We start from the raw sequence: 27,084 nt of genomic DNA on the forward strand, positions 1-27,084 counted from the left end.
TCTTGATGAGTCCACCCCAAGTTCTGCTGGCTGTGACAGTTCTGTGACCTTCGGTGGGTGCCAGGGCCCTGGGGCCTCTGAGAGGTCCCACCTGGATCCCTCCGTATCCGCCCTTTTGTCTGTTTTCTGGCCTTTTTGTTTCATGGTCCCCACTCTCTACAACTACCACTTTCTTTGGTCACATCTACACACTCGAGTTTACGTTGGGCGTGTTCAGCCCCTAAACACTGCTGGGAGTCTTGGCCCGGAGCCCTCCATTCCAGTGGCCCCCGTTTCCCGGCCAGGTGACACCCCTCGCTGTCTGATTCAAGGGCGTGAAGTGAGCTATTCGTTGGCTTGCGTTACGCCTGGTCACACGCGAGTGCGCACGTGACACAAAATGACACTCAGGTAGGTCACGTCTGACTGAAAACATGCCTCCGGAATTCTAAGATGCTGCGAATTCAGTCACAAGGGATGGGATCCATTTAGTGGCAGCCCTTTAGCCAAAACAGGACCGTGTCCACGCAAGCAGACGTACGGCCCGACGACGGCGTGCAGTGTTCCTGTAATTTTGTTTCTCTTCAGCCAGAGTTTGATTCTAGAGGCTCCTTCTGACACTCGCCCCCCGGCGGTGACACTAAGCATCACACTCACTTTTTCCGTAGCCTGTGCTTTCGGCATCGGCCTGTCGACTGCCCCTAGAATGTGCCGTGTCCTTCCAAGGCCCAGACTGTGAAACACGGGTGTGCAGCCACAGTCCGTGCGACCTCTCTTTTTCTGAGCTGAACTGTAAATCACAGTTAAACGCCTTCTCGTTCCCTGTCACCTTTGTTCACATGCAGAGTTGCAGCCTCCACGGCTTCCTATCTGTCTTTTTAATCGAAATGCCACTGACGTTGAACGTTGCGTAAATTTGAGGCTTACAGTACGTTGGTTTTAACACGTTGGGAGCCGATACCTCTATTATCTCACATACTCGTGTACTTACCGTTTCTCTTTTGCGTTGAGAACAATTCAGATCTGGTCTCTTAAGCAACTTTGACTGTGATCGCTGTGCCGTGCATCAGATCTCCAGAACTGTCTATGTGCTAGTTGCAAGTTCGTATCTGTGTTACTCAGACGGCCAGTTCTGCCCACCCCTGCCTCCCCTCCTAGAGCATCAGGGGAAGCCAGGCCCCACCAGCACCCTCCTCCCGGACCGCTGGTGCTCTCCCGCTCCGCTCAACCCAGCGCTCCTCACCGCTGAGCACACACTGCGTCCCCACAACCCGCCCAGGCCGCTGCCACCCTCTCCACCTTGTCACCCTGCCGCTTCCCTGCCGTCCACTCCAGGCCTTTTTTTGTTCCTCACATGCCCCACATTCCTTTAGACTTTCCCCTCCACCGGGGAAAGTGGCGGTCCGGCTTGGCAGGAGTGGCCCAGTGGGCGCCCCCCTCGCGCATCCGTGTCCTAAGGCTGCTGGAATGTGTTCCCGGAACAAGCTTAGTAGCGTCAACGACACACGAGCATGACGGTTCTGGAGGTCACAAGTCTGAAACGGGTCTCACTGGACTGAGACCAAGGTGTCAGCAGGGGTGCCCTCCCCACAGGGAGGACCCACTGCCTTGCCTTGTCCAGCTTCTAGAAGCCACCACATTCCTTGCCTTGTGAGCCCTTCCTCCGTCTTCCGAGCCAGCCACCCAGCACCTCCCTGACCCTGCTTCCTGCTTCCTTCGTCTCGCTCTTCCTCGACCACGGCTGGAAAGTTTCTCTGCTTTTAAGGAGTCGCAGGGTTAGATGGGGCCCACCTGGGTGATCCAGGCCCCTCTCCCCACCCCTCCTCAATCGCGTCTGCAAAGTCTCTGCCACCACGTCACGTACCGTCTGTGCAGGTTCCAGGGACGAGGGCGTGGACATCTTGGGGGGCAGTTACTCCGCTGACCACGGCCCCTGGACCATCCCTGGCCTCGCTTCCGAGAGGTCTGCGCTCCGACGTCGCCATCGAAACGCTTCTCCACCCTTCACCTGTTTTGTCTCATTACTCGCTGCTGTGGAAAGCGCCGCTCAGTTGTTTAGCTGTGCGATTTGTCTGCCCCCAGCGGGACCTTTTGTCCTGTCCACCCCTGCCTGCCCAGCGCCCACAAAAGTGCCTGGCACCACATAAGTGTTCGATAGTTGCCCGAATAAAACTTCAGGTTTTACCTAAGAGCACAAAGGCGAGAAGAGACTAGTCAAAAGGAGACCAAACCTCGCCAACAGTAGAATGGGAGAAAGCAGGGTCTGAGTTCCCAGGGTAGGCAGGGGCCAGCTCGCAGAGGCTTCAAGTGACGGATTTAGGCCACTCCTCAGAAACCTGGGGGAGGTGGATGGGTGTCAGTATGGACTGAGCAGACGAGATCAGAGATTAGGGCTTATGCCACCAGCTGCGGGGCAGAAGGTGGACAAGGGGAGAGGTGGGTCCAAGCCTTGGCACACGGTTACGGGGAGTCCTGTGTGAGTGGCGTTGCGACCTTGAGCCCAGCCTCCCCTCAATCCCAGGAGACAGTCTTTCCACTGCCCCTGGGCTGCCTCGCCGGGAGGGGCTGAGCACAGATGGATAGATGGATAGAGGGACGGAAGTAGGGAAAGGAGAATGAGATGGGTCAACAAATGGTGGGAAAGTTGTCGAGGAGATGAATGGAACGGGGGATGGGCAGGCTACTGAAAGACTGACAATGAGTGGTTGGAAAGGGGAGGAACGTAGCAGATCTGGGGTTTGTAAAAAGCGAGTTGGAAGGGACAGTTGGATGAATGGATGGTTGGAAGGTGGCAGAAGGTTTGACAAATGGGAGGGGACGGGTGGGTGGATGGACCATCCGGATCCTGGCAGACGGGTGGGTGGTTGGTTCATTGGTCGGTGGGCCGGTTGGTTAAGAGACATAGTGCTGATCCCCAGCCATGACCTTGCAAAACCCTTTGCAATTTCAGGAAGGCAACAGTCCCCAAGGGAGCAGCCAGGGAGTCAAAATCACCCCAGACCAGCAGAAGAGAAGCAGCTTTTTCCGATGTGTTCTTCTGTGAGGAGCACTGCCTTACTCTGAGCCTCGCTCAGCTGAGCTGACTGTGCCTGTCCTGAGCGAGCCCCTCGCTCGGCCGGGGGCCCTCCCCCCCCAACACTCCCTGCCGTGCCGCGGCCACCGGGCCCATGGCCACCAGACACAGTTGAGAAATTGTTGATTTTAGTAACTGTCTGATCTTTTTTCAACTTTGGAGATGGAATAAGTTAAGAATTTGCTATTTTTCTGGTCTGCGGAACGGGCCCTCTCACCACGTGACCAGAGAGGAAGCTGGAGCGGAGCTGTGGCCGCCAACATCAGCCGGCACGGTGGGCCTCTGTCTCCAGGCCTCCCTGCAGCACAACCGAAGCCCCACCGGAAAGCCCGTCCACGTCCCCACCACGGAAGCCAGGCCCCGGAGCCCAGCGACGGTTCCAGGAGTGCTGGGCCCCCACACCCTGAGCGAGGCGACGCATGCCGGGCCCACAAAGCGTCCAGCCAGCACATCTGACGCCTACCTTCTCCTCTTCTGTCAGTTTTGGACAAGTGATGAAAACCATTCTCTTTCCCCCCTCCTTTCTCTTCTTAACTGTCAAGCCAGACCAAAGGGAAGCACAAATTACGGAAATCCTGAGGAAAGAAGCGTGGGGGGAGCCCTTCCTGTTTCACAGCCAGGTGCTGGTCTGCAGTCCAGCCTCGGCCAGCTCCGTGGGCCTCTCTCGGCATTCCCCGCCTGAGCACCGAGGGGACGCCACGCGTGACCCTGAGAACGCAACCAACCACACACGGTCCACCTGTGATTGGGGCATCTGTCTGCCTCTGGGCCCCCGGGCAGCCCCCCCGCCCCCCGCCCCCCGCGTCCTCTTCCCTCCTGCTGTCTCCAAACTGGATGTTCTTTCTAGCTGAGATTTTTTATTTTTCCAGATCTGTAGTGCCATGAAGTGATTCCGTCTTTGATTTCCAGCGGCAGACCCAGGTGCTTGGGAGCCCGTGCGCACCTCTGGCCGGACGTGGCCAAGAGCGTGAGGCCGCGCTCGGCGCTGGCTGAGGCCCAAGGCGACAGGCTGGCCGCATAGCAGTCGGAGTTGGTTTTAGCTGCCGTCACCAGGTTCTGTTGTGACAGTTCTGCCCTCCTGTAGAGACTGTGCAATTGGACCAGGTAGCCAGGTCGGAGCGGCGTCACCAGGGAGCCTTTATTTTTTCTTATCCTTCCCCCCGACTCCCCGCAACCCCCCCCCCCCCCCCCCCCCCCAAGCTGCTGTCAGTCCAAGCCATTGGCGTTGTAGTTTCTTCTTTTTGGAATTAAAACCAACATACCAGCAATAGTCTGCTCTCCCCTGAAATTTCTTAACATGCTCTGTTTACATTGATAAATGCACTTAAGGAAAACAAACAAATTAAAGCTCGTTTTAAAGTTAACGGATTTTTTTTTTTACAGCTTATCTTAGTTCTTTCCTTAGTTTTAATTTCATCAGTAAAATCATAGATTGGACTAGATCAGCGTTAACGGATTTTTATGTCCACACGTTCCCTGCAGGTACGCAGCTGTGGCCAGGTGTTGGGTCCGGGGTCCTCAGGATGCCCGTTAATTTGAAAGACAGGCCTGGGGGCGCCTGGGTGGCTCATCCGGCAAACCGCCCGACCCTTTATTTCGGCTCAGGTCGTCATCTTGCGGTTTGTGAGGTCAAGCCCCAGATCAGGCTCTGCACTGATGGCACGGAGCCTGCTTGGGATTCTCACGCTCCCTCTCTCTCTGGATGGCGCATCTCAGCCTGGGATAGACACCTGTCACTGAGGGATCGGCTGCTGTCAGCATCGTGCTCATCATCGTTATTATTAGCATCGCTATTTGTTTTGCTCCCCGAGAGCAGAACCCACTTCTGTTTTTCGCATCTCGTCTCTTAACGGGGCACAAGTCACGTAAATAGCTCACGGCTCTGAGCTGTATTTGCCCCATGATGCTCCATGTCTGCACCTGTTGCCCCCCCCCCCCCCCCCCCCCCCCCCCCCCCCCCGTCCCGCCGCCCCCCCCCCCCCCCCCCCCCCCCGCCGAGTCAGGCTGGGGTCCCGGAACCTCCGTCCTGCCTTAGACCCGGCCTTTGGCTGAGAGAGGAGCTTTGATGCAGTGGCAGACAGGGAGAGATGACTCCTCGACTTTTTTCTTTTTTTTTTTTTAATAACGGCTTTATTGAGATCTAATCCACCCACCGAACCGTCCACCCACCGAAGTGCAATTCAGCGGCTTTCAGCGTATTCACAGCGATGTGCCACCCTCCCTGCGGTCCATTTTAACACATTCTCCTCACTCGGGGTCCCCATGAGCTGTCACTCCCCAGACCCCCTCCTCCAGCCTTCTGGCAACCATTAGTCTTTCTGTCTCTGGATTTGCCTGTTCTGGACACTCCATATAAACGGGATCGTACGCGATGTGGCCTTTTGTGTCTGGCTTCTTTCACTCAGCATAGTTTTCTAGATCCACCATGTAGCACATGTGAAGACTGCTTGGCACGGCCGAATAACAATCCGTGGAGAGGATAGACCACGGTGTTTTAATCTAGTCCTCCGTTGATGGACATCCGGTTATGTCCGCTCTTTGGACACCTCAACTGTTGTCTGTTCCGCGGGCGTGCCCGGTTTCCTCCTGCCACAGGGCCTTTGCCCTTGCTGTTCCCACTTGTGCAAGCCTGGCCTGCATGTGGACTTGCGTGACAACCGTCTCCCCGTGGACTGTGGGCTCCAGCAGGGCAGGGACAGTGCCTGTCTTGTCTTCTCCATCCTTAGCATCTAGCACGGTGCCCACAGTTGGGGCTCAGCCAATGTTTGTGGAGAGAATGAATTAACAAATAGAATGAAAGCATTGTGGGACGAACAGAACGGTTGAAAACACAGAAAGCTCAGCATTGGCAGAGCCTGGCTGTCCCACCCCCGCATGTCCCCAGGGCTGAGAAGGCACTGTGGTCCCTACCCAGAGAGCCACCCCACATGGGGCCATGGAAGTCCTACTCACCAGCTGGGGCCTCGAGTGAAAAGCCCAGAATGTGGCACAAGAGAGGAAGGGGCCTTGGAGTCCCAGCCCCATATCTCGTGGCTGGCTGGTCCTTTCCTGGAAGTCGCTCTAGGGGCCACCTGCCCGTTCACGGTTTTGAGGACTGTGGTCACCAAGGGCTGGGGGTTGATTCTGTTGTGACATGCTCAGGGGAGGCCTTTAGTGTGTGTAAGACCACACGCCCCGAGCAGGTCAGGGTAATCAGAATGGAGCCTTCTGTGGTGGGGCCTCAGCTGGACCCGTTTCTGGAGACTGAACTTTGTGCAAATGAGACCCCCATGGCCAGGCTTTTTAAAGTGACAGCGCCTCTAGGACAGGCGCGTGCCCCACCCCCCACCCCTGGGGCATGAGGTGGGGAGGCCGCTGACCCTGGACCAGGGCGATGGGCCTGAGGAGAGGCCCCCAACTCAGCCCCTTTCTGCCTGAAAGAGGAGAAGGAAGTGGTTTTGCCCATGTGCCGGGGAAGGAGCTGTAGCACACATCCGGGGCTGCCTGACCCGTTCAGCGCTATTTCCTCCACGCAGGGCCCACATTGTGTGTAGGGCTCCCCAGACCGTTGCGGTGTTTTAAAATCAGAAGGAAAAAAAAATGAATACGATAATAGTGAGCGTATAATAACGAATCCAGGCTGGACTCTCTGGGTCTCAGTGCCAACACGGTCATAAAACACCAGTTTAGAGACGGTGCTTTGTTTCATTACAGAGGACGGCACAATGTGGCCCCAGCCTGTCCAGGCCTGACGCTGCCTCAGAGCCTCCTCCTAGAGCCCTCTCTTTTTGCACCCCCCAATCAAGTGAACTCCTCTCTGTCCCTAAGTGCCGCTTCCTCCCGATCACCGAAGCCCCCTCTGAGGTTCTTGCAACTCCCGTTCCCCCTTCCAGCAGGCTGTCTGCTCTGAGACATTAGCAATTAATTTCTTATTCTTCATTGCTCGCTAGATTCTGGAAGCCAGGAGGGTGGGGCTTGCACCTCTTGGGATCACCTCTCTGTCCCCCAAGGATCTGGCACACAGTAGGTACTCAATAAAGGCTGGTCACGGTCTTCACAGAGCAGGGGCCTCCCTCCACCTGCAGCTCAGCAGTTCTGTGGACTGCAGACAGCACTTGCGACCAGGTTTGTCCTGGTCCCGCCCCTGGGGCTCACCTGCTTAAGGAAACAGGAACAGCCTGGGGGCAGCAGCCCCACCCCCGCTGACGTGCAGACCCTGAACCGAAACCGAGGTTCCTGCAGGCTCCCTGCACAGCGAGAGTGAGAGCCTCAGCTGCCCAGGGGTCTCCCAGGTACGTGCCGGGTGGGGATCCCTCAGCCGGCCACGTGCCCACTTCTGTGCCTGCCCCCTGCCGGACGAGCCCGGGACCCCAAGAGCCTCAGCCCCATCCCAGACCTCTAGAAGACAGAGCATGGGGCCCAGGTGGGGCCAGAAGGAGGGACAGGGCTGGCAGAGACCAGAAAAGCGGGAGGAATTTTCAGTTTCCTTTGAACAATGGAGCTGGAAAAAGGGCTTTCCTGGCAGGGGAACAGCATGGGTGAAGGCGTGGAGGGGAAGAGAGCTTGGTCAGTTTTGAGTAGAGCGAGGATGTCCTTAGGGCTGTAATACGGGGGCAAGGAGATAGGGGAGCCCCAATGCCAGGGTCAGGAGCTTGAAACTTAGTGCAGATTCATTCAGCCCTAGACAGTTATTCCTCAGCAAACACCCTGCCCCCTCACTGTCCCTGCCCAGTGCCAGGTAGTGCTGGGGACCCAGAAAAATCTGAAAGAAGCTAGCCCTGGGCCCCGTCCCTAGAGGCCCTTAATATGGGGGAGACAGAGCCAGACACAATGCTTTGTGCAAGTCTCAGCCTTGGGGGCGCTCACCTAGGCCTCCTGAGCTAACCACACATATCTCCCCTTGCCAAACCAATTACAGCTGGATGGACCCCTGTGGTTATGACCACAAGCTGCACATCAGCAAGAACCCTCTGGAAACTCTGAAGAAAGAAAATCTATTGCTTGCCAGCCCCGGAGCGTACAAGATAAGCAGGTGAGTAGCCAGTAGACAGAAAGCCAGCACACATGTGCCTGGAGCTCTGCTTGTATTGGGGGCGAGGGAGGGGCCCAGGGTTTCTGGGACTCACCCCCTATTGGTGAATTTAAAACATAAGAGAATTTAAAGTGTGGGAAGAGAGAGAAAGAAAGAAAGAAAGAAAGAAAGAAAGAAAGAGAAAGAAAGAAAGAAAGAAAGAAAGAAAGAAAGAAAGAAAGAAAAGGGAAAATAAAAAGCAACCCAATGACCAGTTACCTAAATCAACCAGGATCTTTAAAATAAAGGAGCCTGGTGGTGGGGACGTGGTGGTGGAAGGGGAGACAAGGAGCATCCTGGCTCTTTATCTAGTTCTGTGGCTGGCAATGTGTTTATCCCAGATAGACTTCATCGAGTTAAAGCCGATGACTTAGCAGTCAAAGCTTAAGTCAGGCACTCGCGTTAGAGAAAGAAAAGCCAACTGTCAAGGCTTCCACTGAACACAGACACTTGAGCTCCAGGAGGCAAAGCTTAGGTAGGAGCAGAGGAGAAAGTGGGAGACAGAGAAGGGTGCCAGGGCTTTAACTAAGAGAAGAGACAGGAAAGCTGCCTGGAGGAGGGGATATTTTTGCTGGGTCTTAAAGGATATGTAGGAGTTCTCCAGGGTAGAAAAAAGAACAAACCTATGTACATAACCCCATGCTAGCCATTACTGGATTCATGAATATTTATTATATACATCCAGTGCTTAGTTCTGTACCACCTGTACTTTCCCAGCTAAATATCATGTCCCCAAGCTACAGATGAAAATAAAGGCACAGAGGTGTTAAGTGACTTACCCAAGGTCACACAGCAGCTAAGTTGGGGAGCTGGGGCTTGAGCCCAGGCTATCTGGCTCTGATTCCAGGTTCTTAATTGCTTTGTCACCCTGCTTTATTAAATGCTTTCTTCTTCTGTTTTTTTTTCAATGTTTGTTTATTTTTGACAGAGAGAAGCAGAGCACAGCAGGGGAGGGGCAAAGAGAGAGGGAGACAAAGAACCCAAAGCAGGCTCCAGGCTCTGAGCCATCAGCACAGAGCCTGATGCGGGGCTCCAATCCACGAACCATGAGGTGAAGTCCAGACACTTAACCGACTGAGCCACCCAGGCACCCCTATTAAATGCTTTCTTAATAGTTCTCTTTAATTTTACTTGTCCCAGAATTCTTTGGGCCTCCCCTTGGAGGGCAGTCTCAGCATCTGTCTTCAGGTGGAAGAAAGTCAATATTGACAGAGTTAGTCAATATGCCCCCACCCTCTGGAAATAGTAACAACGACCTTCTGAAATATTAAAACATTAGATAGGGCCAGGGTGGAGGGGTGGGCCAAGTTAGGGACACGGTTAAGGCTGAGCATAAAGGGTCATGAGCAGACCATCCAGGAGGGCTTGACCCCATTACTGGTTTTGCATTGATTTGATACTCTTTTGTAAATCGGTACTATTATTTTTCTCCTTGTCATTGGCTCACAAAGTCCGGTGTTACCTTGAGCTTAAAACTGTTAAGAACTCGGGGCGCCTGAGTGGCTCAGTCAGTTGAGCATCCAACTTCAGCTCGGGTCATGATCTCACAGTCTGTGGGTTCGAGCCCCATGTCGGGCTCTGTGCTGACAGCTCGGAGCCTGGAGCCTGCTTCGGATTCTGTGTCTCCCTCTCTGTCTGCCCCTCCCCTGCTCATGCTCTGTCTCTCTCTGTCTCTGTCAAAAATAAATAAACTTTAAAAAAAATTTAAAAAAGGAAGAAAGAAAGAAACACAAGCCCCTTGCCCTGGCCAGCTAGAGGACTTGTCAAAGGAGGAGGCACCAAGAACTGTAATAGAGCAAAGTATGGGGGGTGGACCAGGCGTGACTCTCTCTTCTCTCTCCTGCTGCCAGGTAACTGCTCCCCAGGAAGCCATGAACGAAGCTGGAAAGCTGCCCCCGCCATTGCCCCCACGACTGGACTGGTTCGTGCAGACGCAGGTGGGCCAGCTGACCCAAGGAGGGGTCCCTGCATGGTTCCATGGTGCCATCTCGAGAGAGTGAGGACACATCCGTACCTTCTACCCTGCCCTTCACCCTCTTTCCTTGCCTGGGTGGGTTTTCTGCAGGATTCTGGGCTCAGCTCTGCTCCGGGTGTTAAGAGAGTAAAAAAAGAGCCCTCAGGCCCTTGACGCTTGAACCCTGCCTCTTCTGTGGACTCACTGGGTGACCAGGGCAAGTTACTTCCCATCTCTGGACCTCAGCTTTCTCTCCACAAGTGCCCACCACCCCAGCACTGCCAGGCACTCCTCCCTCAAGGCCAGGCATCACCAAGCAACGCTGGCAGGATGCAGCCTCAGAATCCTTCTTCACACAGGGCCCCCAAACAGCTGCTCTCTCTCAATGCATCAGGGACATGAGCAGCATGTCCACACCGGACAGAGTTCTGGACTTTCCACACTGGGCTGCCTTCTGAGGCCATGAACAAACTCACCTCATTAGTCACCCACTTGGTTCCAAATGAACGGAGAAAAGACTGCGTATGGCCTCCCTTGGTGTGCGGGAAATTGAGAGAACATTGTGAAAGCCACCGAGAGGACGAAGCAGGCATTGTCTCTGAGGTCTGGGGTGTGCCAGGAGGGATACAATGTGAGCCACATGTTGTAATTTTAAAGCTTTTAGTAGCTAGAGCAAAAGAAGTAAAAAGAAACAGGTGGCATTCGTTTTGATCCTATCTTTTATTCCACCCAGTATCATTTCAATAGGAGTACTCAGAACTCATTGACAATTTAGTAAGCACTCCTTTATTTTGTACTAAGTGCTCAAAATCTGGTGTCGTAGGCTGAACGGACATCTTGATTCGGACCAGCCACATTTCAAGTGCTCAGTAGCTACCCGTAGTCAGGATTAGCTCGGGTTCATAGGCTCCCCAGCTTGTCCCGTAGAAGGCCACCTTCCTGTCTGTGATCCCCAGATAATAGGAGTAATAATCATAGCATTTGGTGAGCAGTTCTCACGCTTGTGTTGCACGCATTTGATCTGCTCTCCCGTCAGTCCTGGGAGTGAGGGTTTTACTTTCCCCTTGAGGGAGCTGAAGGTCCGAAAGGGACTGATGTCAGGTGCCACACGGCTGATGAGCAGCAGAGCTGGGGTCTGAATTCCAACGCGTCGGAGAACAGGCATTGTCACCTACGACACCTTGATCCACCCAAAGATGCCTTCGGGGGGGTATTTTAGGCATTGGGAAGGCAGGCAGGGGCTGTGGGGGATGGGAGCAAGTCTGTCCTGGGGTCAAGGTCATCAGAGGCCTTCCACCACAGCTGGGAACACCCCTGCCCCTGAACGTCCCAAGGTCTGAAACAGCTGAGAAGAAAACACGATTTTAGGTTTGTTCAGTACCGGGATGACAGGTGCACCAGGAGTCTGGCCGGTACGCGGGACAGCTGGGTCACAGTCGTCTCCCTCCCGTGTGTGTTCTTCCAGGGATGCCGAGAGTTTGCTGGAGTCACAGCCGCTGGGATCTTTTCTCATCAGGGTCAGTCACAGCCACGTGGGCTACACGCTGTCCTACAAGTAAGGCCTGGGCAAGGGACGAGGGAGGGGGCAGGAGGGCTCCCGGGCTTCCTCGGAGGGGGAAGCTTCATGCCACGACGTCTCAGAGAGCAACTGGTGAAAAGTTCTGGCCAGCTCTGCCTGCAGTGAGCAGCTGCAGGTCTGGCTATAACCAGCATACGGGGGCTTGGTGGTAACTGAGCCTGTGTGTCTGAAAACAGGGGCTGCTGGGAGCCCAAGAGTGGCTACTGCCCTCGCCTAACCAGCCCCCCACCCCCACCCCCATCTACCTGGCAACTCTCTGACTCCACCCAGAGGGACGTGTTAGGGAAACTCAGGGCAGTCCAGCTCCTTAAGGCCTCAAAAGCTGATATGGCATCTCAGAAGATTCAGCCGCACAGACTACTTTTCAAAAGGATTCTAGGCCAGAGGAATAAAAAATCCAATGGCCCCACAACAGAGTGGCCCACAGGGAGAAAAGCTTAGGGCCCGAGTCACACAGTCAAAGTCTTGGCTGTGTGACCTAGGACGAGTTACTCAACCTATCTGTGCCTCCCTCGAAGTCCTCATCTCTAATATAGGAATGCTAAAATCAATTCAGAGTCTCAATGCGAAAATTAAATATGATATAGTAAGCACATAGTGGGCCGTTAATAAGTGCATCCATTCATTAACAGAGCATTTATCAAGCACCTGCTGTGTGCCAGGCATACAGCCTTAGCCTGGGGCCTGATTCAAATTTTCATTATCATTTCTGTTGATCATGTGACCCTAGCCAGGCACCAAGCTAAGCTTTTGTCTGCAGTAGCTTATTCCGCTTTTGTAAGAACCCCTGAGGTTAGCCTTGGTAGCCCCAGGGTATAGATGGGGAAACTGAGGCATGGTATGGTTAGTCACTTACCGAGTGTCACATGGCTAAAAAGCACAGAAGGCTAATGGGAGCCTGAACCGTTGGTGCTGGCGGCTCGAGGGCTGGGAGACGGGGACGGAATGAGGAGGAACGGAATTTTCCAGCCCCAGCAGTGTCTCCGCAGGGCCCAAAGCTGCTGCCGCCACTTCATGGTGAAGCTGTTGGACGATGGGAGCTTCATGATCCCTGGGGAGGAGAGGGTCCATGCCTCGCTGCACGCCCTGGTCACCTTCCACCAGCAGCGGCCTATGCGGCCACACGGGGACCTGCTGACACAGCCCTGTGGGCAGGTGAGGGTTGCGACCCCCGTGGGTCATAGCCGCCCCCCGCCCCCTGCTGGGGCCAAGCCCCCAGATTCATTCCCACTCATCCCATCCAGCCTCTTGTGTTTCTGTCACTCTCGTGGTCCCTGTCCTCCCACGGCCCCACCCCTCCTGCCTTGTACCCTGCCCGCACCCCACCCCCCGCAGCTCCCCAAGCTAATTTTTCCAAGGGCTCATGTGCGGGTGGTGAGGGGTATAACCTTGGCCGATCTATAGGAAAAGAGTATTTCCCTATAAGGCTTATGGTGGGGGTAGAGGGGTGTAGCCCTCAAAAGCCAGCGTGGGAGGGGCATGCTTCCTGACCAGGGCCGTGGGCAAGGCAGCTCCTGAGCCCACCACCCCCAGTTTGTCCGGGACCACCGCGTCCCCCTCCTTGGGGCGGAGCTGCAAGTCCCCTCTGCCCCGCAGAAGGATCCAGTGAACGTGGATTATGAGGATCTCTTCCTTTACTCCAATGCATTGACTGAGGAAGTCACCAGCCCCACCCATGGCCCCAGCAAACATCAGAACCCTTCCTCCTGTTCCACGGTTGCACCTGAGGAGGTATGTGACGGAAAGCTGGCATCTCCCACACGGGAGGGGCAGGAGCAGTGGTGGTCAACAGCTACCAGAGGAGACTTTCTAGGGCAACAATTAGATCCTATAGCTCCAACTAAAGAAGCTTCCGGTGATTTTGCAGGACCCTGCAACTAAAATCCCGGCCCAGTTCCAGCCCCTCTGCTATCCCTGCTGCTGTTCAGACACATCAAGCTAACCTCGGGGCCTTCGCATGTGCTGGTCCCACCCCAAGACCTTTGCACATGTTGGTGGCACCCACCCCAGGGCCTTTGCACATGCTGTGTGCGCTCTGCCCCCAGATTTCCTATGCCCAGCTTCTTTCTTCAATTCCTCAAGTGTCTCCCTCCCCAGCTCCAGGCTGAAAGTAATCCTCTCTGCATTTGCCATCCCATCACCCTGTTTACGCACCGCGGAGCACTCCTCACGATATACAATGTCTTGTTTATTTGTTGGCTTTCATGTTTCCTGCCTGCCTTCCCTATCAGACTGTGAGCTCTGAGAGACCTGGGAATCTGGCTGGCTGGCTTGTCCACCCTGTCTCATGCATATGCCTAAGTGCTCCACTAATGAATCTGTGGAGTAGGTGAATGAAGAAATGAACAAATCCCATCTCCTCAGGGCTGATTGGACCTTCAGGAGCCCCTAACCCCCCACACAGCAGGGAAGTTCCAGCAGCAGTGGAAATCAAACAGGCCAGTGCGATGAACATCAGCGGGTGTGGGGCTAAAGCGTGAAGGGAGCAGTCAGGGAAGACCTCCCAGAGGAGATGGCATAGGGCTGGGACATGCAGGATAAGGAGGAGTCAGCCACACACAGAGATGCAGGGAGGGTGTTTCAGGCAGGGAAGAGAGCACATGCAAAGGTCCTGAGGCTCTGTATGTTTGGAAAACAAAAGAACAACAAAAGCCAGTGTGCGGATGGAGCGCGGTGAGTGCAGAGGAGGTCACCGGGAAGTAAGGGGCCAGGATCAGGAGGAGACAATCACGCAGGACCTCGGGGCCAGGGGTGAGGACATGGGGTTCTTCTATTCCAGGTGTGCAGGGGGACCCGCCATGGGAGAGCCTGTGGCTGCCAGCTGCAGAAGGGGGTGCCTGGGGGCAACGGTAGAGGTGGCAGGAAGGAGGCAGGGACTGTCCAGGTGGGAGGGACCGGAAAAAGATCTCTAGGGGTGGAACAAGAAGATATTTGGGACATTTTGGAAGGGAGCTTGCCGATGGCTTGGAGGGGGAGGGAGAGGAGAAGCTGGACGTTGTGGTGGTTTGAGTCCCTGGGCCCTCCATTGTTTGGGAGGTGATCCCAGGACGTACCACCGGGGGAGCCAATAGAGGGCGTCTTAGCGAACAGGTTCCCCTGTAGGCAACCAGGGCTCAGTCTCCCAGGGAAGTCTGGGACCCTGCGTGGAACTGCGCACTTCAGTTATCCCACCCTAGGGGTGAGGAGCTGGGGCATTGATCCCCCAGCTTCCAGTAGCCACTGGTCAAGCGCTGTTCCTGGGAGAGTTGAATTCTCTGGCACTTGTGGCCTGCCGGTGTGGCCAAGGAACGACCCCAAGCAGAGTCCCCACTGCTGGCATTTGGGAGCGGAGCTGGGGGCGCCTGCGTGCCCAGGGCAGAGGGATACGGATGCGGCGCTGTCGGCCATCTGCCACAAACGTCACCTGGTTTTGGCTCGAACAGCCGGGTAGATCAGGGGTCAGCAAACTAGGGCCCGAGGACCACATCTGGCCAGTTTCCGTATGGCCCTGCGTCCCGGTGCCCACGAGCTGAGCGTGGCTTTCACGTTTTCGAAGAGTGTTGAAACAATTAAAACCCAAAGTAATATCTCGTGCGATATTATTTCGTGAAAGTCGGACGAAAGCCAAATTTCCATGTCCATACGGTTTTCCTGGAGCGCGGGCACACGTTCTGGTCGATGTGCTATCCCTGGCCGCTTTGCTCCGCGACAGCAGAGCTGGGGAATGAGACAGAGGCCGTATGACCAACGAACCTGAAAACGTTTGTCCTCTGGCCCCTTATGACAAAAGTTTGCCAATCCCTAGAGGGGGGGATAGTGAAGCTGGTTATGGGGATGGGAGGGATGGGGCGTGGGGTCAGGCTTGGGGTTCACCTGGGGTCCTTCTCAGCCCCAAGATGCCTGAGTGGGACCCGTGTCCCAACCTCCAGGGCAGATTCAGAGGTTTGGCGGGCGGGATGGCCCCAGGTCTCACCTGCGCTTGGTTTCAGACCTCAGGAAGGCCCATCCTGCTCCATCGGCCAAAGGGAAGGAGGCCATCGGCAAAGACAAGCAGAGACCCCAAGGAGGAGGCCACTTCCTCCTGCCCCCCGAGAGCCCCCCTTGAGGAGGCCTGCCAGAAACTCTGGAGAAACTTCAGGATGCTTCCCGAGACGGGCAAGAGGGTCCAGCAGCAGCTGAAACCCCACTCGGCACCTGTGAACTTGTCTTCGCTCTGGAATGCTGGGCCACCGGCACTGGCACACAGCTCAGGGGCCAGGCCAGGTGACACACACTGGGAAGACGACGTCTCCACAGCCCGCTTTGCGGCCACGTCCCTCACAAGTCCCGCACAGTCCCAGGATCTGAGAGACGGAGGTGACCCCTCCGGGAAGGCCTCAAGATTGGCCAGCGGGAGCAAGGTGACCCCGAGGGTCAGGAGTTGGCACCGAGTGGTAATGAGGGCCCTGTCCTCAAAAGCATCCAAACCGGAGACAGAAGGGTTGGCAGAAGCCCAGAGGGACTGGCTCCCTGAAGAGTACCTCACGCCGCCACCCTTTGCCCCTGGGTACTGTTAGAGCTTTGCCCTGGCTCTGGGACCCTTGCTGCAGGGGCTGCTCACACCTGACCCCTGGTTGTCTGCCCACCAGCCCGCAGGAACCTGAAAAATGTAATAAAGACATTGCTTGGGTCCAGCCCTGCCGTTGCCAGTGGGGTGACCTGGTTACTCGAATAGTAATTATCAGTTACAGCCGAGGGCACAGTAGGTGCCAAGTTCATGATTTCTTTTACACCCCTAAGCAGACCCAGCAGGTAGGCTCAAGCTGCACACTTTAAAGAGGAGACTAAGGGTCCGAGAGGAGGACAGGCGTGGCCAAGGTCACCCAGCTTCAGGGTGTCAGCGCCTGGATTGGAAACCTGGTCAGGTGGCGCCCCTTCCCCACGTCCCCTGCACGTGGCTCAATTCCAAGTATGTCCTCGCCTGTAAATGGAGCTGCTCACTCCTTCCTCCTGGGGTTCCCTGCCGATGCAGGAGGTGAGACTTGCAGAGGGCTCGGCCCACAGTGCACACCCCGACATCGACATCAGCTCCGGGGGAAGCTTACGAGCCTCTTTCCTTTAAAGGAGGAGAGGAAGCCCGGGGTTGTGGCTGCTGGCGAGGAAGTCCCAGGTCACAGGGCTGTGTGACCTCTGGCAAGTCACTAGACCTCTCTGGGCCTGCGGGCTCATCTGGAAAATGGGGAGAGGCGCAAGCAGTCCCTCGTTCTCAGGATGAACCAGCAGGATGCACAAGAAAGCTGAGACTTCGGCTCACGCAAGGTGCTTAGTAGGTGGAGGTTGGAGAGTGGGAGTGGGGTCTAGAAACGATGCACGTGGAAGGTCCCTGGGGGCGAGTCTCGATTGCAGGAATGAGCACTCTTTGGACTGACTGGGGCTATCGATGGGGCCCCAGGGCGACCACAAGTGGAGTGAGTGTGGGGCTTCTCAAATCTGCAAAGCGTAGGTGTCTGGGATCTGGGCACAGGTGGGCCTGGGTTCAAGGCTGCCTTTGCAGACAACTTGAGGTGTGGCCTTGGGCAGATCACTCTGTTCCCTGAATGAAGGGTGACTGCTTCTCGGTCAGCCCCGCTGGGATGTCATACGCAGCCAGTGCAATGGCAGAGAGACAGGTGCCTCGTAAACTGTAAAGTACGGTGCCAGCCTCAGTGAATGACGTTGCTGCCGCCCCACCCCCCCCCCACCCCCCCGCCCGAGGCCTCCTCTGGCAGTTCTAATCAGCAAGGAGTTAAAGCTTTGGTCCCCTTGAGAAACTGCAGGACCGGGAGGGGAGAGGGGACTTGAGAGGTTGGGGGAAGGGGTCCACGTTGGGCGGCCCTGGGGTGAGATCGCGTGGACCTGACCTCCACATCTGGTCCCTGTCCACCGAGACTCACGACTACCCGGCGCTTCCGGCCCTCACAGCGGACAGAGAGCTAGAAGTCGGCCCCTTTCCTGTGTAAATGGGGAGATCGAGGCCCACAGAGGGCGTAGCCACACCTGGGGGCACACAATGAGGGCAGAGGTGAGATCTCAGGCTTCCTGTCTCCCATCCGGCAGGTTTAAGGTGCAAAATACATCCTCCAAGCAGATGTGACTCAGTGCCGTGTGTTTATTCCCAGAACCCAGGGAGGCCGGATTCCACAGTGGAGTGACGGGTCACGCCGGCCTCCTCTGACCCGGCTTCTCCACGGTGCCCTCAGATGCGGATGTGGAAGGTGCTGGGTGCAAAGAGATATAGGGTCAGTGTCATCAGGCGAAGGGTTACCCTCCCTCATCGTTCCCCCAGACTCTCCCGCCGGAAGTCCCTGAGATAGGCAAGGAGCCATGGAAGGGGGGAGACGGATCCTCTCAAAAACCCCAGGCCGCGCCCCCCCACCCCCACCCCCAGCTCCCACAGGGGCTGAAAGCATATCTCTTCGGATCAGTTTACATCCCGGCTCTGCCCCAGACTTGCTATGGGACTCTGAGTGAGTGGCTGTGCCTTCCTGGGCTTCAGTTTACCCCTCCGTAAAATGGGGATAATAGCCATCCCTCCCGCATGGGGCTGTAATGAGGGCTAAGGGGGCGAATGCACAGGGAGCTGTCACACAGGGGTACCGTCCGTGGTAGGGCTCATTCAGTTGCCATTATCCGCGTCTCCGCTAAGACACCAACCGCGCTTCTCCAGGTAGAGGAAGGGGGCCCTCTGCGCACGTAAGGACACCGCCCATAATAACAGCCGCAACAGCAACCACAGCACACATTGAGCACCTGCTGTGTTCCAGGCACGGCTCTAAAATCTTTCCGTGCGCTGACCCAGGGGTCAGCCAACTTCTTCTGTCAAGAGCCACATAGGTGATATTTCCAGCTCTGCGCAACGGCTCAGCTGGGTCTCGTAGTTAGAAAGCGGCCGGAGACGGTACGTACACATTCAGGCGTGGCTGTGTGCCAATAAGACCCTTGATGGACACGGAAGTTTGAACCTCATATCCCTGTCATGTGTCATGCAGTGTTACTATTCCTTAATCTTTCCCCCGCCATTGAAAACATGTAAAAGCCATTCTTAGCTCACGGGAGGTACAAAAACAGGTGGCTGGCCGTCCCCTGTATTCACTCGCTATCAGCCCTCCGGTGGGGGCTGTGATTCCGCCCAGGACTGCCAAGCACAGTTGTACCCTCTGCCCACTGCAAAATGTTCAGAAAAATGAGGGTTGAAGACCGGCCATGTTCCATTCACCCAAAGAGCTGCGTCCGCCCACGGGGCGTGCCCAAGGGGTCCCCGATTATCCCCATTTTAAAGATGCAGGGACTGAGGCCAGGGAGGCTGGGAATGCTCTCTAAGATGACAGATGAGCGAATGGAGGAACTTTCACAAACGGGGTCTGGGCACTAGTTCTGTAAGAGCCCCTCTCAGACGTGGAAATCGCCAGGAAGGTCACCTGAGGAAGTCGGGTGCCCGCAGGATCATGTTCTGGAAGTCTTCCAGGGAGAGCCGCCCATCGTGATCCCCATCGGCCTCGCCCAGCACCTTCTCACACACCAGGCTCACCTCCTCGGCGCTCAGCTCCCCCCGCGTCAGCTTGGTCACCGTCTGCTCCAGGTCCCACGCACAGATGTAGCCGTCGTCGTTGAAGTCTGTGCCGCAGGATGGACGGGGATGTAGGGTGGGGGCTCATCTGGCGGCAGGCCTCTTGTCCCCACGTTACAGAGGAGGAAACTGAGGCAGCGGAGGGAACCCAGGACCCTGGGGCAATAGCTGGAGTCTTGCTTTAGAATATTGGGCAGGGACCTGCTGGGAGGCCATTCATTCACTCAACAAGTATCGAGGAAGTGCCTCCTATGTTCTAGGCACTGTGATAAATTTCCCTCCAACCAACAAGCTTTTATTGAGCACCTACTATGTGCCGGGCGTGCGAGACAGACGGGGAAGAAAACAGTTATGGCTGCGGCCCTTGGGTCTCATCAGAGAGAAGTCAGTAAGAAATGAACAACAGATTACAGGGGCGCCTGGTGGCTCCCTCAGTTAAGCGGTCGATTCTTGATCTTGGCTCAGGTCCCGATCTCACAGTTCGTGAGACTGAGCCCCACAGCGGGCTCTGCGCTGACAGTGCAGAGTCGGCTTGGGACTCTCTCTCTCCCCCTCACTCTTTGCCCCTCTCCCACTGTCTCTCTCTCTCCCTCTCTCTCTCTCTCTCTCCAAATAAATAAATACAATTTAAAAAAAGAGAAATGAACAGATTATGAACAAGAAGTTAAGAAGCACTGCTTCATGCTGAGAGAGAAATAGGATGTGGGGCAGAGGCTGCTTTTGACCTAGACTTCAAGGTAAGAAAGAGTCAAGGGAAAGGTGTTCCAGGCAGAGGGAACAGCAGAGGCAAAGGCCCAGAGGGAGACCGAGTTTGGTGTGTTGGAGGAAAAGTGAGGCCAGCGTGGCTGGAAAGGAGTAAGGGCGTGAGGTCAGCAGGTACCAAGGTGGGGCAGGACGGGGCCATGCACTGCCTTGAAGCCCTGTGGTGGCAGGCACAGCCCCCGGCTGGAGCCCTGGTCTGTTCCCACTCCCCACCCCCACGCTCCGCCACCCCCGGGCCCTGCACGCACCATAAATTTTGAAAGCATAGTAGGCTTTGAGGTCACGGGGAGCCATTTCACTCATCACGGAAAACATGTCCAGGAAGTTGTCCAAGGTCATGTGGCCGTCCCCATCGTCAGAGAACACCTGGGCAATCCTCTGGCGGAATGGGTTGTCCTGGGGACAGGAAGCAGGGTGGCCATCCCTGACCAGGGTCTCAGGGCCCCAGGTGGAATCGCTCTCAGCACCCACCTTCCTGAAACCTTCAAGGACCTCCCCACCAAGACTTCCTCCCTCTCACGGACCCAGGAGAGGACTTCAGGTAACTCTTCTCTCTGCCCCTGAGGTCTGGGTGGCCTTGACCACCCTTCCGGCTCCAGACACAGCCACATGACCCAAGTGAGGCCAATCAGAGATCACCATCCACTAGGAGAGCCTGATTGGCTCTGGAGTAGGCAGGGTGACCCAAGCTGGCCAATCAGAGGCTGCCCTGGGATGTTTTCTGAAAGACGGGGATGGAGGTCCCTGCCTTCTGTTGGTTGCAGAGCTGACAGGAGGAAATCTGCGACCACTGGGGCTTCCCTCACTATCTCAAGTGGGTAAGCTGCCTGAGACTGAAGGCTCTTCCTGGGAGGCACAGAGAGATGGAAGGAGATTCCTGAGCATGTCGAGACCCTGGTTCCAGCCATACCTGGTGCCAGCTCTACCCCTGGAGTTTTTGCTTACGTGATCCAATAGATTTTGTCCTTTTTTTAAAAAAATTTTTTTTAAAAGTTTATTTATTTTTGAGACAGAGAGAGACAGAGCATGAACAGGGGAGGGTCAGAGAGAGAGAGGGAGACACAGAATCCGAAACAGGCTCCAGGCTCTGAGCTGTCAGCACAGAGCCCAACACAGGGCTTGAACTCACGAACCACGAGATCATGACCTGAGCCGAAGTCGGACGTTTAACCGACTGAGCCACCCAGGCGCCCCGTCCTTTTTTTTTTTTTTTTTTTTTTAAGTTCATTCATTTATTTTTGAGAGAGAGAGTACAGTGGGGGAGAGGCAAAGAAAGAGAAGGAGAGAGAGAATCCCAAGCAGGCTCCACACTGCCGGTGCAAAGCCCAGCTTGGGGCTCGAACTCACAGACTGTGAAATCGTGACCTGAGCAGAAGTCCGACCCCTAACTGACAGAGCCACCCAGGCCCCCCAAGATTTTGTCTTTCTTGAATGAGGTTTCTGTCCCTTGTGATAAGATCCTCTCTATTCAGTCACTCACCCCACGAGTCCCCTTCAGCACCACAAACTATGTGACAAACATCCAGCTGAGAAGAACCTACGTTTTTAATGGCTCCTGCTATGCAAAGCAGGACGGACATCCCCTGAGTCCCCGCCACGCTGTAGGCCCCGTGCCACACCCTTTACCTGCCTCATCTCATTTCATCGTTCTGACAGCCCAGGTTCTGAATCCTGTCTCTCTCACATCCTAGCTGTGTGACACTGACCAAGTGTCTTAACCTCTCTGAACCTCAGTTTCTTCATCTGCAAAATGCATCCACTTCGTAGGAGTGGGGCAGGGGACCTGTTATTTTTCCCCCGCCTGCCCCCTGGCCTCGGTGTACCTTCAGCTCAGGCATGCTGCCGATAAGCTCGTAGGGCACCTTCACATCAGGACAGCTGGTATAGTCGAGGGGGACAAGCTGGGGAGCCAGGTCCTGGTAGCGATAGAAAAGCCTGGTGTGCGGAGGGAAACATCGGAAAGGGCTGGGAGAGGGGCTGGGGAGGACGTGTCCCTTCTGTCTCACTCGTGCACCTGCCCACTACCCACTGGAGGACCCTGGGTCCCCAAGAGTCATCCGCTCTGAGCCCAGTCCTCAAGCACACAGAGCCGAACACAGGCACTTCTCCCCGCTGGGGACAGGGCCACAGTGGAGAGAGGGCCCCAGAGCTAGGGGAGACTGGAGTGGGGACGCTGACACTGGGCTTTGAAGAATGCGTAGGGGCTCATTCCTAGGCAGAGGGGGATGGCAAGAGGGACAGCGCATCAGGCATTCAGAGAACCTGAGCGTCTATGAATCTCTGGGTATCATCACATTGTCGGCAAGACTCTGCCTCTAAAGACCCCCGTCCTCACATTTTGCTTCTCTCCCTCCATAACGGGAGGGTCTCCTAAACGGGGCAGAGCCGAGACAAAAGGCCAATATTCAGGGTTTTTTTTTTTTTTTTTTTTTTTTTTTTTTTTTAATGCGTGAAAGGCATTTTGCAAAACAGCAAATGCCACCCGCACTGCCTGGATTGTGAGGCCAGCTCTCCACTCCAATGTCCTCACCTGCTGACGCCCTGTCTCCACTGGGGGCGCCACGAGCAGCAGCCTTGTGGAGACCATCCTTGATGAGCCAGAGGCCCCCCAAGCTGCTAGGGTTTGTTTCCGGGGGGGAGACGGGAGCCCCTGGGTCATAGGATGGCTAGGAACTCAAGGAGGGGGTAGTCCGTTCCCTGTCTGGGTCCCCTCAGGAACAGCCCGGGTTTGGGTTTCTGTATGGCCTCGAGCATTCCGCTTTCCCCTCTGAGCCCCAGTTATTCTGCTGACAAACAAGAAGCTTAGGGCAGGCGAGACGCCAGCCCTCACAGCCCTTGCAGCTCTGCCCGTCTTGCAGAGCTGGAGTGGGCCGCCCCCGTGCGAGCCTCAGTTTCCCCATGGGTAATCTGATCGTGATGGCCAGGGTGACCCTGCGAGCTGTCCTCGCCCAGACAATGGGGCTCACTGGTGAAAGGTGTGCCCATCAATAATGGATATCTGGTGCCCACACAATTGGGGCCTTGGCCCCGATCACTCTGTATCTGAACCCCGGCCGGCTAGGGTTTCACCGCTCCGAGTTCATGGGTTGGGGCCTCTGGACAATGGCTCCATGGGCTGAGCGGTCATGTGGGGTACCCGCCAACCCCTCTCGTTCACGCCAGGAAAATGCAGCAGCCTCAGGCCACCCCCCCCCACACACACACACCCTTACATTGATTTACCTTCACAGCCCAGAGCCGACTCTGGACTCTGCCCCCAGGTTCCCAACCTCCAGTGCCAGGCTCTTCACCCTGGCCTCAGCGGGATCTTTCTAACACGTCTTCTGACATCTTTCTAGCATCTTTCTGACATGCTGATTCGTACCAGCCCCTGCCCCCGACCCCTGCTCACATACCCTCCGTGGCTCCCCATCACCCTTGGGAAAAGCCCAAGCTAACCAGCCTAGCGGCCGTGACAGTATGACAAGATGTGGCTTCTCAGCCTCCCCATCCCCGCCTCCACCCACGGACCACGGCTGCAATCCCTCCCTTCACGCTTTAACCACCATAAAGCACCCCATCCCGCCCAATTGCAAATATCACCCAGCAACAGATAGAAAGTTATTTCCAGGTCTTCCTCCCTTTCCCCCAGACTGACCTCATGATTTCCTTTCTTGTGAAGAAGGTGCAGTCCTGCGGAGAGAGATATTGGCTTGGCCCAGAGCCTGCCTCACGGGCCCCCTTCCTGTCCCTCCCACTGCACCCCCTCTCTGCTCGCCGATCTGTACCAGGAACCCTTGCCGACCGCACACCCAAGACAGATGATGCTGTCCCCATTCCTCAGGCCAAGAAATCAAGGCTGCCAAACCTGCCGAGGGCCCAGCGCATCACCCCTACCTGATATGCTTCCAGCTGCTCATGAGTGAAGACTGTCTGCTTGTTGCCCATGGTGAAGGCCGCTGTCAGGGCTCTGGAACAAGCTCCCAAAGCCCCTGGTCTCCTCGGGGCCACACGGGTTGCCAGGCTGCTGCACATCAGCGTCTGGGCAAATCTCCCTGCCCTGGCTGTCACCTGCCCACCCGCCCCGTCACCCCCAGCCTGGGGGAGATCAAGTTACAACCCAGCTCTCTGGGCAACAGCCTGAGTATGTCCATGGCCACCAGGATGAGAAGGACTGTGTAGGAGGTCACAGAGCAGCAGAGCACGTCTGCCCCCACTGGGTGAGGCTGGGGGCATGGGACGCCTTCCAGAGACAGGCAGCCTGATGGAAAGACTGCAGGCACACCCCAGCTCAAATATTAGCTCTCCACCTACTAGTTAGTTGTGTGGCCTTGGACAAGTCACCTGACCTCTCTAAGCCTCGTTTGTAAGAGGGGAGATGTATCAGTACCTAACTCATAGAGTCATTCTGAAGATCTAATATCATTAATGCAATCAAAACAATTTCTTTTGACCATTGGTTAGAAGCCAGTTTTAGGCACTGGGAGCATAATTGGGTGACCAAGCTAAATGAGGTCCCAAGATGTGCTTGGAGATGATGATGATGATGATGATGATGATGATGATGTTATGGCTCAAGAAAAGTGATCCAAGGTGTAAGTTTGAGAAACAATTGGTTAAATAATACCAAAGAGACTTCTTTCTTTGCCGGACTTGTCAGAGCCCTTAGTATGCTAATAATCACCATGCATCCTCAATGGGTAAATACAAAGTAGCAGCTGCCAACCGTATTAGGACCCAGAATCCTCTTGGGCAGAACACCTGGGCGTCAAAAGCCCTTCGCCTGGTGCTCCATGCTCTTCTTTCTCTGGGTCTCACCTGTCTCTCCACTTTCTTCTCCTGCTCAGCCTTTTCTAGCTCCACAGCCCAGCCTCCCTGAACTGCTCTTGGATCTCCTCCCTCCAACCCCACCCCCCCACACTCTCCCTGGCCTGGACCATCACAGTTCTTCCTAGCGTCATCAACTCTCTTCGGTCCCAGTGTGTGAAGCCACCTGGTAGAATGGGACTATGATGAGGCTTTAAAGACCCCCTGAGGATGATTTTTTTTTTAAAAAACCTGACAATATCAAGTGTTGACGAGGGTGTGGAACAACTGGAAGTCATTAATTGCTGATGGTGACGCAAAATGGTACAGCCGCTCCAGAAAATGGAGAGCTTTCTTAGACATTAAACATGCCTTTACCCCATGATTCAGAAATCCCACTCCTGAGTAGTTACCCAAGGGAGATGAAAATCTACAGGCACACAAAAACCTGTTTGTGCCCACAGCATGGAGAAAATACTTGCAAATCATATATCTGATAAGGGACTAGTCACCACAATATATAAAGAACTCTAACAAGTCTACAATAAAAGGACAAATAGCCCAGATCAAAAAATGGGCAAAGATGGTTGGGGGTGGGGGTAGTAATAGATGGAACACAGAGGATTTTTACAGCAGTGAATCAACTCTGTGTGATACTGTAATGGTGGACGTATGTCATTATACATTTGTCCACAACCATAGAATGTACAACACCAAGAGTGAAGCCTCGTGTACACTTTGGATGATATGATGTGTCACTGTAAGTTCATTGCTTGTAATGAGTGCACCACTCTGGTGGGGGATGTTCACAGTGGGGAGGCTGTTAATGTGCAGGGGCCAGGAGTATATGGGAAATACCTGTACCTTCTGCTCAATTTCATGGTGAACCTAAAACTGCTCTAAAAATAAAGTCTATTAAAACAAAACAAAACAGGTAAAGGATTTGGGCAGACATCTCTCCAAAGAAGATATACAAATGGCAAAGAAGATATAGAGTAAGCATGTGAAAAGATGCTGAACATCACTGGTCATTAGGGAAATGCAAATTAAGACCACAGTGAGATACTACTCACACGCACTAGGATGCCTGTAACGAAAAAGACAGACAATAGCACGTGTTGACCAGGATGTGGGGCTACGGGAACCCTCACACACTGCTGGTGGGAATGTGAAATGATGCAGCTGCTTTGGGAAACAGTTCAGTGATTCTTTAAGAAGTTAAACACAGAGTTACCACGTGACCCAGCAATTTTCATTCTGAGGTGGAGGGAAGTGAAGCTATATGTCCACATAAAAACTTGTGTGTGAACGTTCATCACAGCATTGTTCATAACAGCCCCCAAATGGAAACAACCCAAACGTGCACGAGCGGATGAATGGATAAAGAAATTGTGGTTCCTTCATACAGTGGAATATTACTCAGCCATAAAAAGGAACGAAGCACTGACACATGCTACTATGTGGATGAGACTTGAAAACATCGTGCTAAGCGAAAGAAGCCAGACACAAAAAGGTCACTGTCATGTGTGACTCCACATGTATGAAACATTCGGACCTGGCAAATCCATGGAGACAGAGAGCAGATTAGTGGCTGCCAGGGACCAGGGGAGGGCGATGGGGAGTGACAGCTCAAGGTGGGGGGAGTTTCCTCCCAGGGTGATAAAAATGTTCTAGAATTAGATAGTGGTGATGGTTGCACAGCGCTGTGACTGTAATAAATGCCACTGAATTGCCTACTTAGAAGGGTGGTTTTTATGGTATGTGAATTATATCTGTTTCTAAAAATATTTGTATATGAAGAGTGATGGCAACTCTGTTCGTAATTACCCAAAACTGGAAACAACACAAATATTCTTCACCTGGGAAATGGATAAAAAAAACCAAAACCTGGGGCCCGTCCATACAATAGACTCAGCCATAAAAAGGAATGAACTGTCGATATACACAAAATGAATGGACCTCAAATGCATCATGCTAGCTGAAAGATGCCAGATTCAAGAGGCTACCTGCTGGGTGATTCCATTTATATGACGTACTCAAAAGGACACAACTATAGGAACAGAAAACAGATCAATGGTTGCCAGGGGCTGCAGATGGGGGAACAAGTGAATCTTAGGGGTGATGAAATAGTTCTAGTATCTTGATTGTAGTTGTTGGTTACATGACTGTATTCGTTTGTCAAAACTCATAGAACCGTACACCAAAAAGGGTGAGATTTTTGCATGTAAATACATTTTTTTAAATGAGGACAATGACAAAACTAATTAGTAAAGACCTTGCTCCCCATGCCTCATGGTTGAAGTCCAGATTCCTATGCCTGACCCCATCAGACACTCTG

The 27,084-nt window shown here is 54.5% G+C and overlaps 3 protein-coding genes across 8 annotated transcripts in view; 2 read left to right on the plus strand and 1 right to left on the minus strand.

Annotated features, from left to right (window-relative positions):
* RAB8A (RAB8A, member RAS oncogene family) overlaps positions 1-4,416 on the plus strand; it is an 18,477-nt gene extending 14,061 nt beyond the window's left edge. The window contains exon 8 of one of the 3 annotated variants that reach the window (XM_049640113.1): positions 2,930-4,416. In XM_049640113.1, coding sequence (XP_049496070.1) covers positions 2,930-3,022 — 93 coding nt within the window. In that variant the 3' untranslated portion in view covers positions 3,023-4,416. The other 2 variants (XM_049640111.1, XM_049640112.1) reach the window with 2 other exon arrangements.
* Positions 4,417-7,230: 2,814 nt separating this feature from the next.
* On the plus strand, positions 7,231-16,245 carry HSH2D (hematopoietic SH2 domain containing). 4 transcript variants are annotated; one of them, XM_049640107.1, is made up of 7 exons: positions 7,231-7,323; positions 7,950-8,063; positions 9,953-10,098; positions 11,522-11,611; positions 12,625-12,790; positions 13,232-13,366; positions 15,604-16,245. In XM_049640107.1, the coding sequence occupies exons 3-7, from the start codon at positions 9,974-9,976 to the stop codon at positions 16,168-16,170; spliced, it is 1,083 nt and encodes a 360-aa protein (XP_049496064.1). In that variant the 5' UTR covers positions 7,231-7,323; positions 7,950-8,063; positions 9,953-9,973; the 3' UTR covers positions 16,171-16,245. The 4 variants fall into 4 exon arrangements, with proteins under 4 accessions (XP_049496064.1, XP_049496065.1, XP_049496066.1 ...); XM_049640108.1 differs by having other exon boundaries at positions 9,953-10,039; positions 12,614-12,790; XM_049640109.1 differs by lacking the exons at positions 7,231-7,323; positions 7,950-8,063 and having other exon boundaries at positions 10,004-10,687.
* A 1,338-nt stretch (positions 16,246-17,583) lies between these two features.
* CIB3 (calcium and integrin binding family member 3) lies at positions 17,584-24,233 on the minus strand. The gene is made up of 6 exons (XM_049640118.1): positions 23,838-24,233; positions 23,599-23,633; positions 21,785-21,896; positions 20,210-20,357; positions 19,051-19,246; positions 17,584-17,850 (listed from the first exon to the last, which is right to left on the minus strand). The coding sequence occupies exons 1-6, from the start codon at positions 23,973-23,975 to the stop codon at positions 17,829-17,831; spliced, it is 651 nt and encodes a 216-aa protein (XP_049496075.1). The 5' UTR covers positions 23,976-24,233; the 3' UTR covers positions 17,584-17,828.
* Positions 24,234-27,084: the final 2,851 nt, after the last annotated feature.

The sequence above is a fragment of the Panthera uncia genome, chromosome A2 (assembly GCF_023721935.1).
Source record: "Panthera uncia isolate 11264 chromosome A2, Puncia_PCG_1.0, whole genome shotgun sequence".
Classification (NCBI taxonomy): Eukaryota; Metazoa; Chordata; class Mammalia; order Carnivora; family Felidae; genus Panthera; species Panthera uncia.

Excerpts from the sequence above, each read along its gene's own strand:
- HSH2D (XM_049640107.1), top strand. The coding sequence starts at position 9,974 with ATGAACGAAGCTGGAAAGCTGCCCCCGCCATTGCCCCCACGACTGGAC. Across the intron at positions 11,612-12,624 it reads GGCTACACGCTGTCCTACAA|GGCCCAAAGCTGCTGCCGCC; the intron begins GTAAGGCCTGGG and ends GTGTCTCCGCAG. Across the intron at positions 13,367-15,603 it reads CCACGGTTGCACCTGAGGAG|ACCTCAGGAAGGCCCATCCT; the intron begins GTATGTGACGGA and ends GCTTGGTTTCAG.
- CIB3 (XM_049640118.1), bottom strand. The coding sequence starts at position 23,975 with ATGTGCAGCAGCCTGGCAACCCGTGTGGCCCCGAGGAGACCAGGGGCT. Across the intron at positions 23,634-23,837 it reads AGCAGCTGGAAGCATATCAG|GACTGCACCTTCTTCACAAG; the intron begins GTAGGGGTGATG and ends CTCTCTCCGCAG. Across the intron at positions 17,851-19,050 it reads CGGGCACCCGACTTCCTCAG|CACCTTCCACATCCGCATCT; the intron begins GTGACCTTCCTG and ends CTTTGCACCCAG.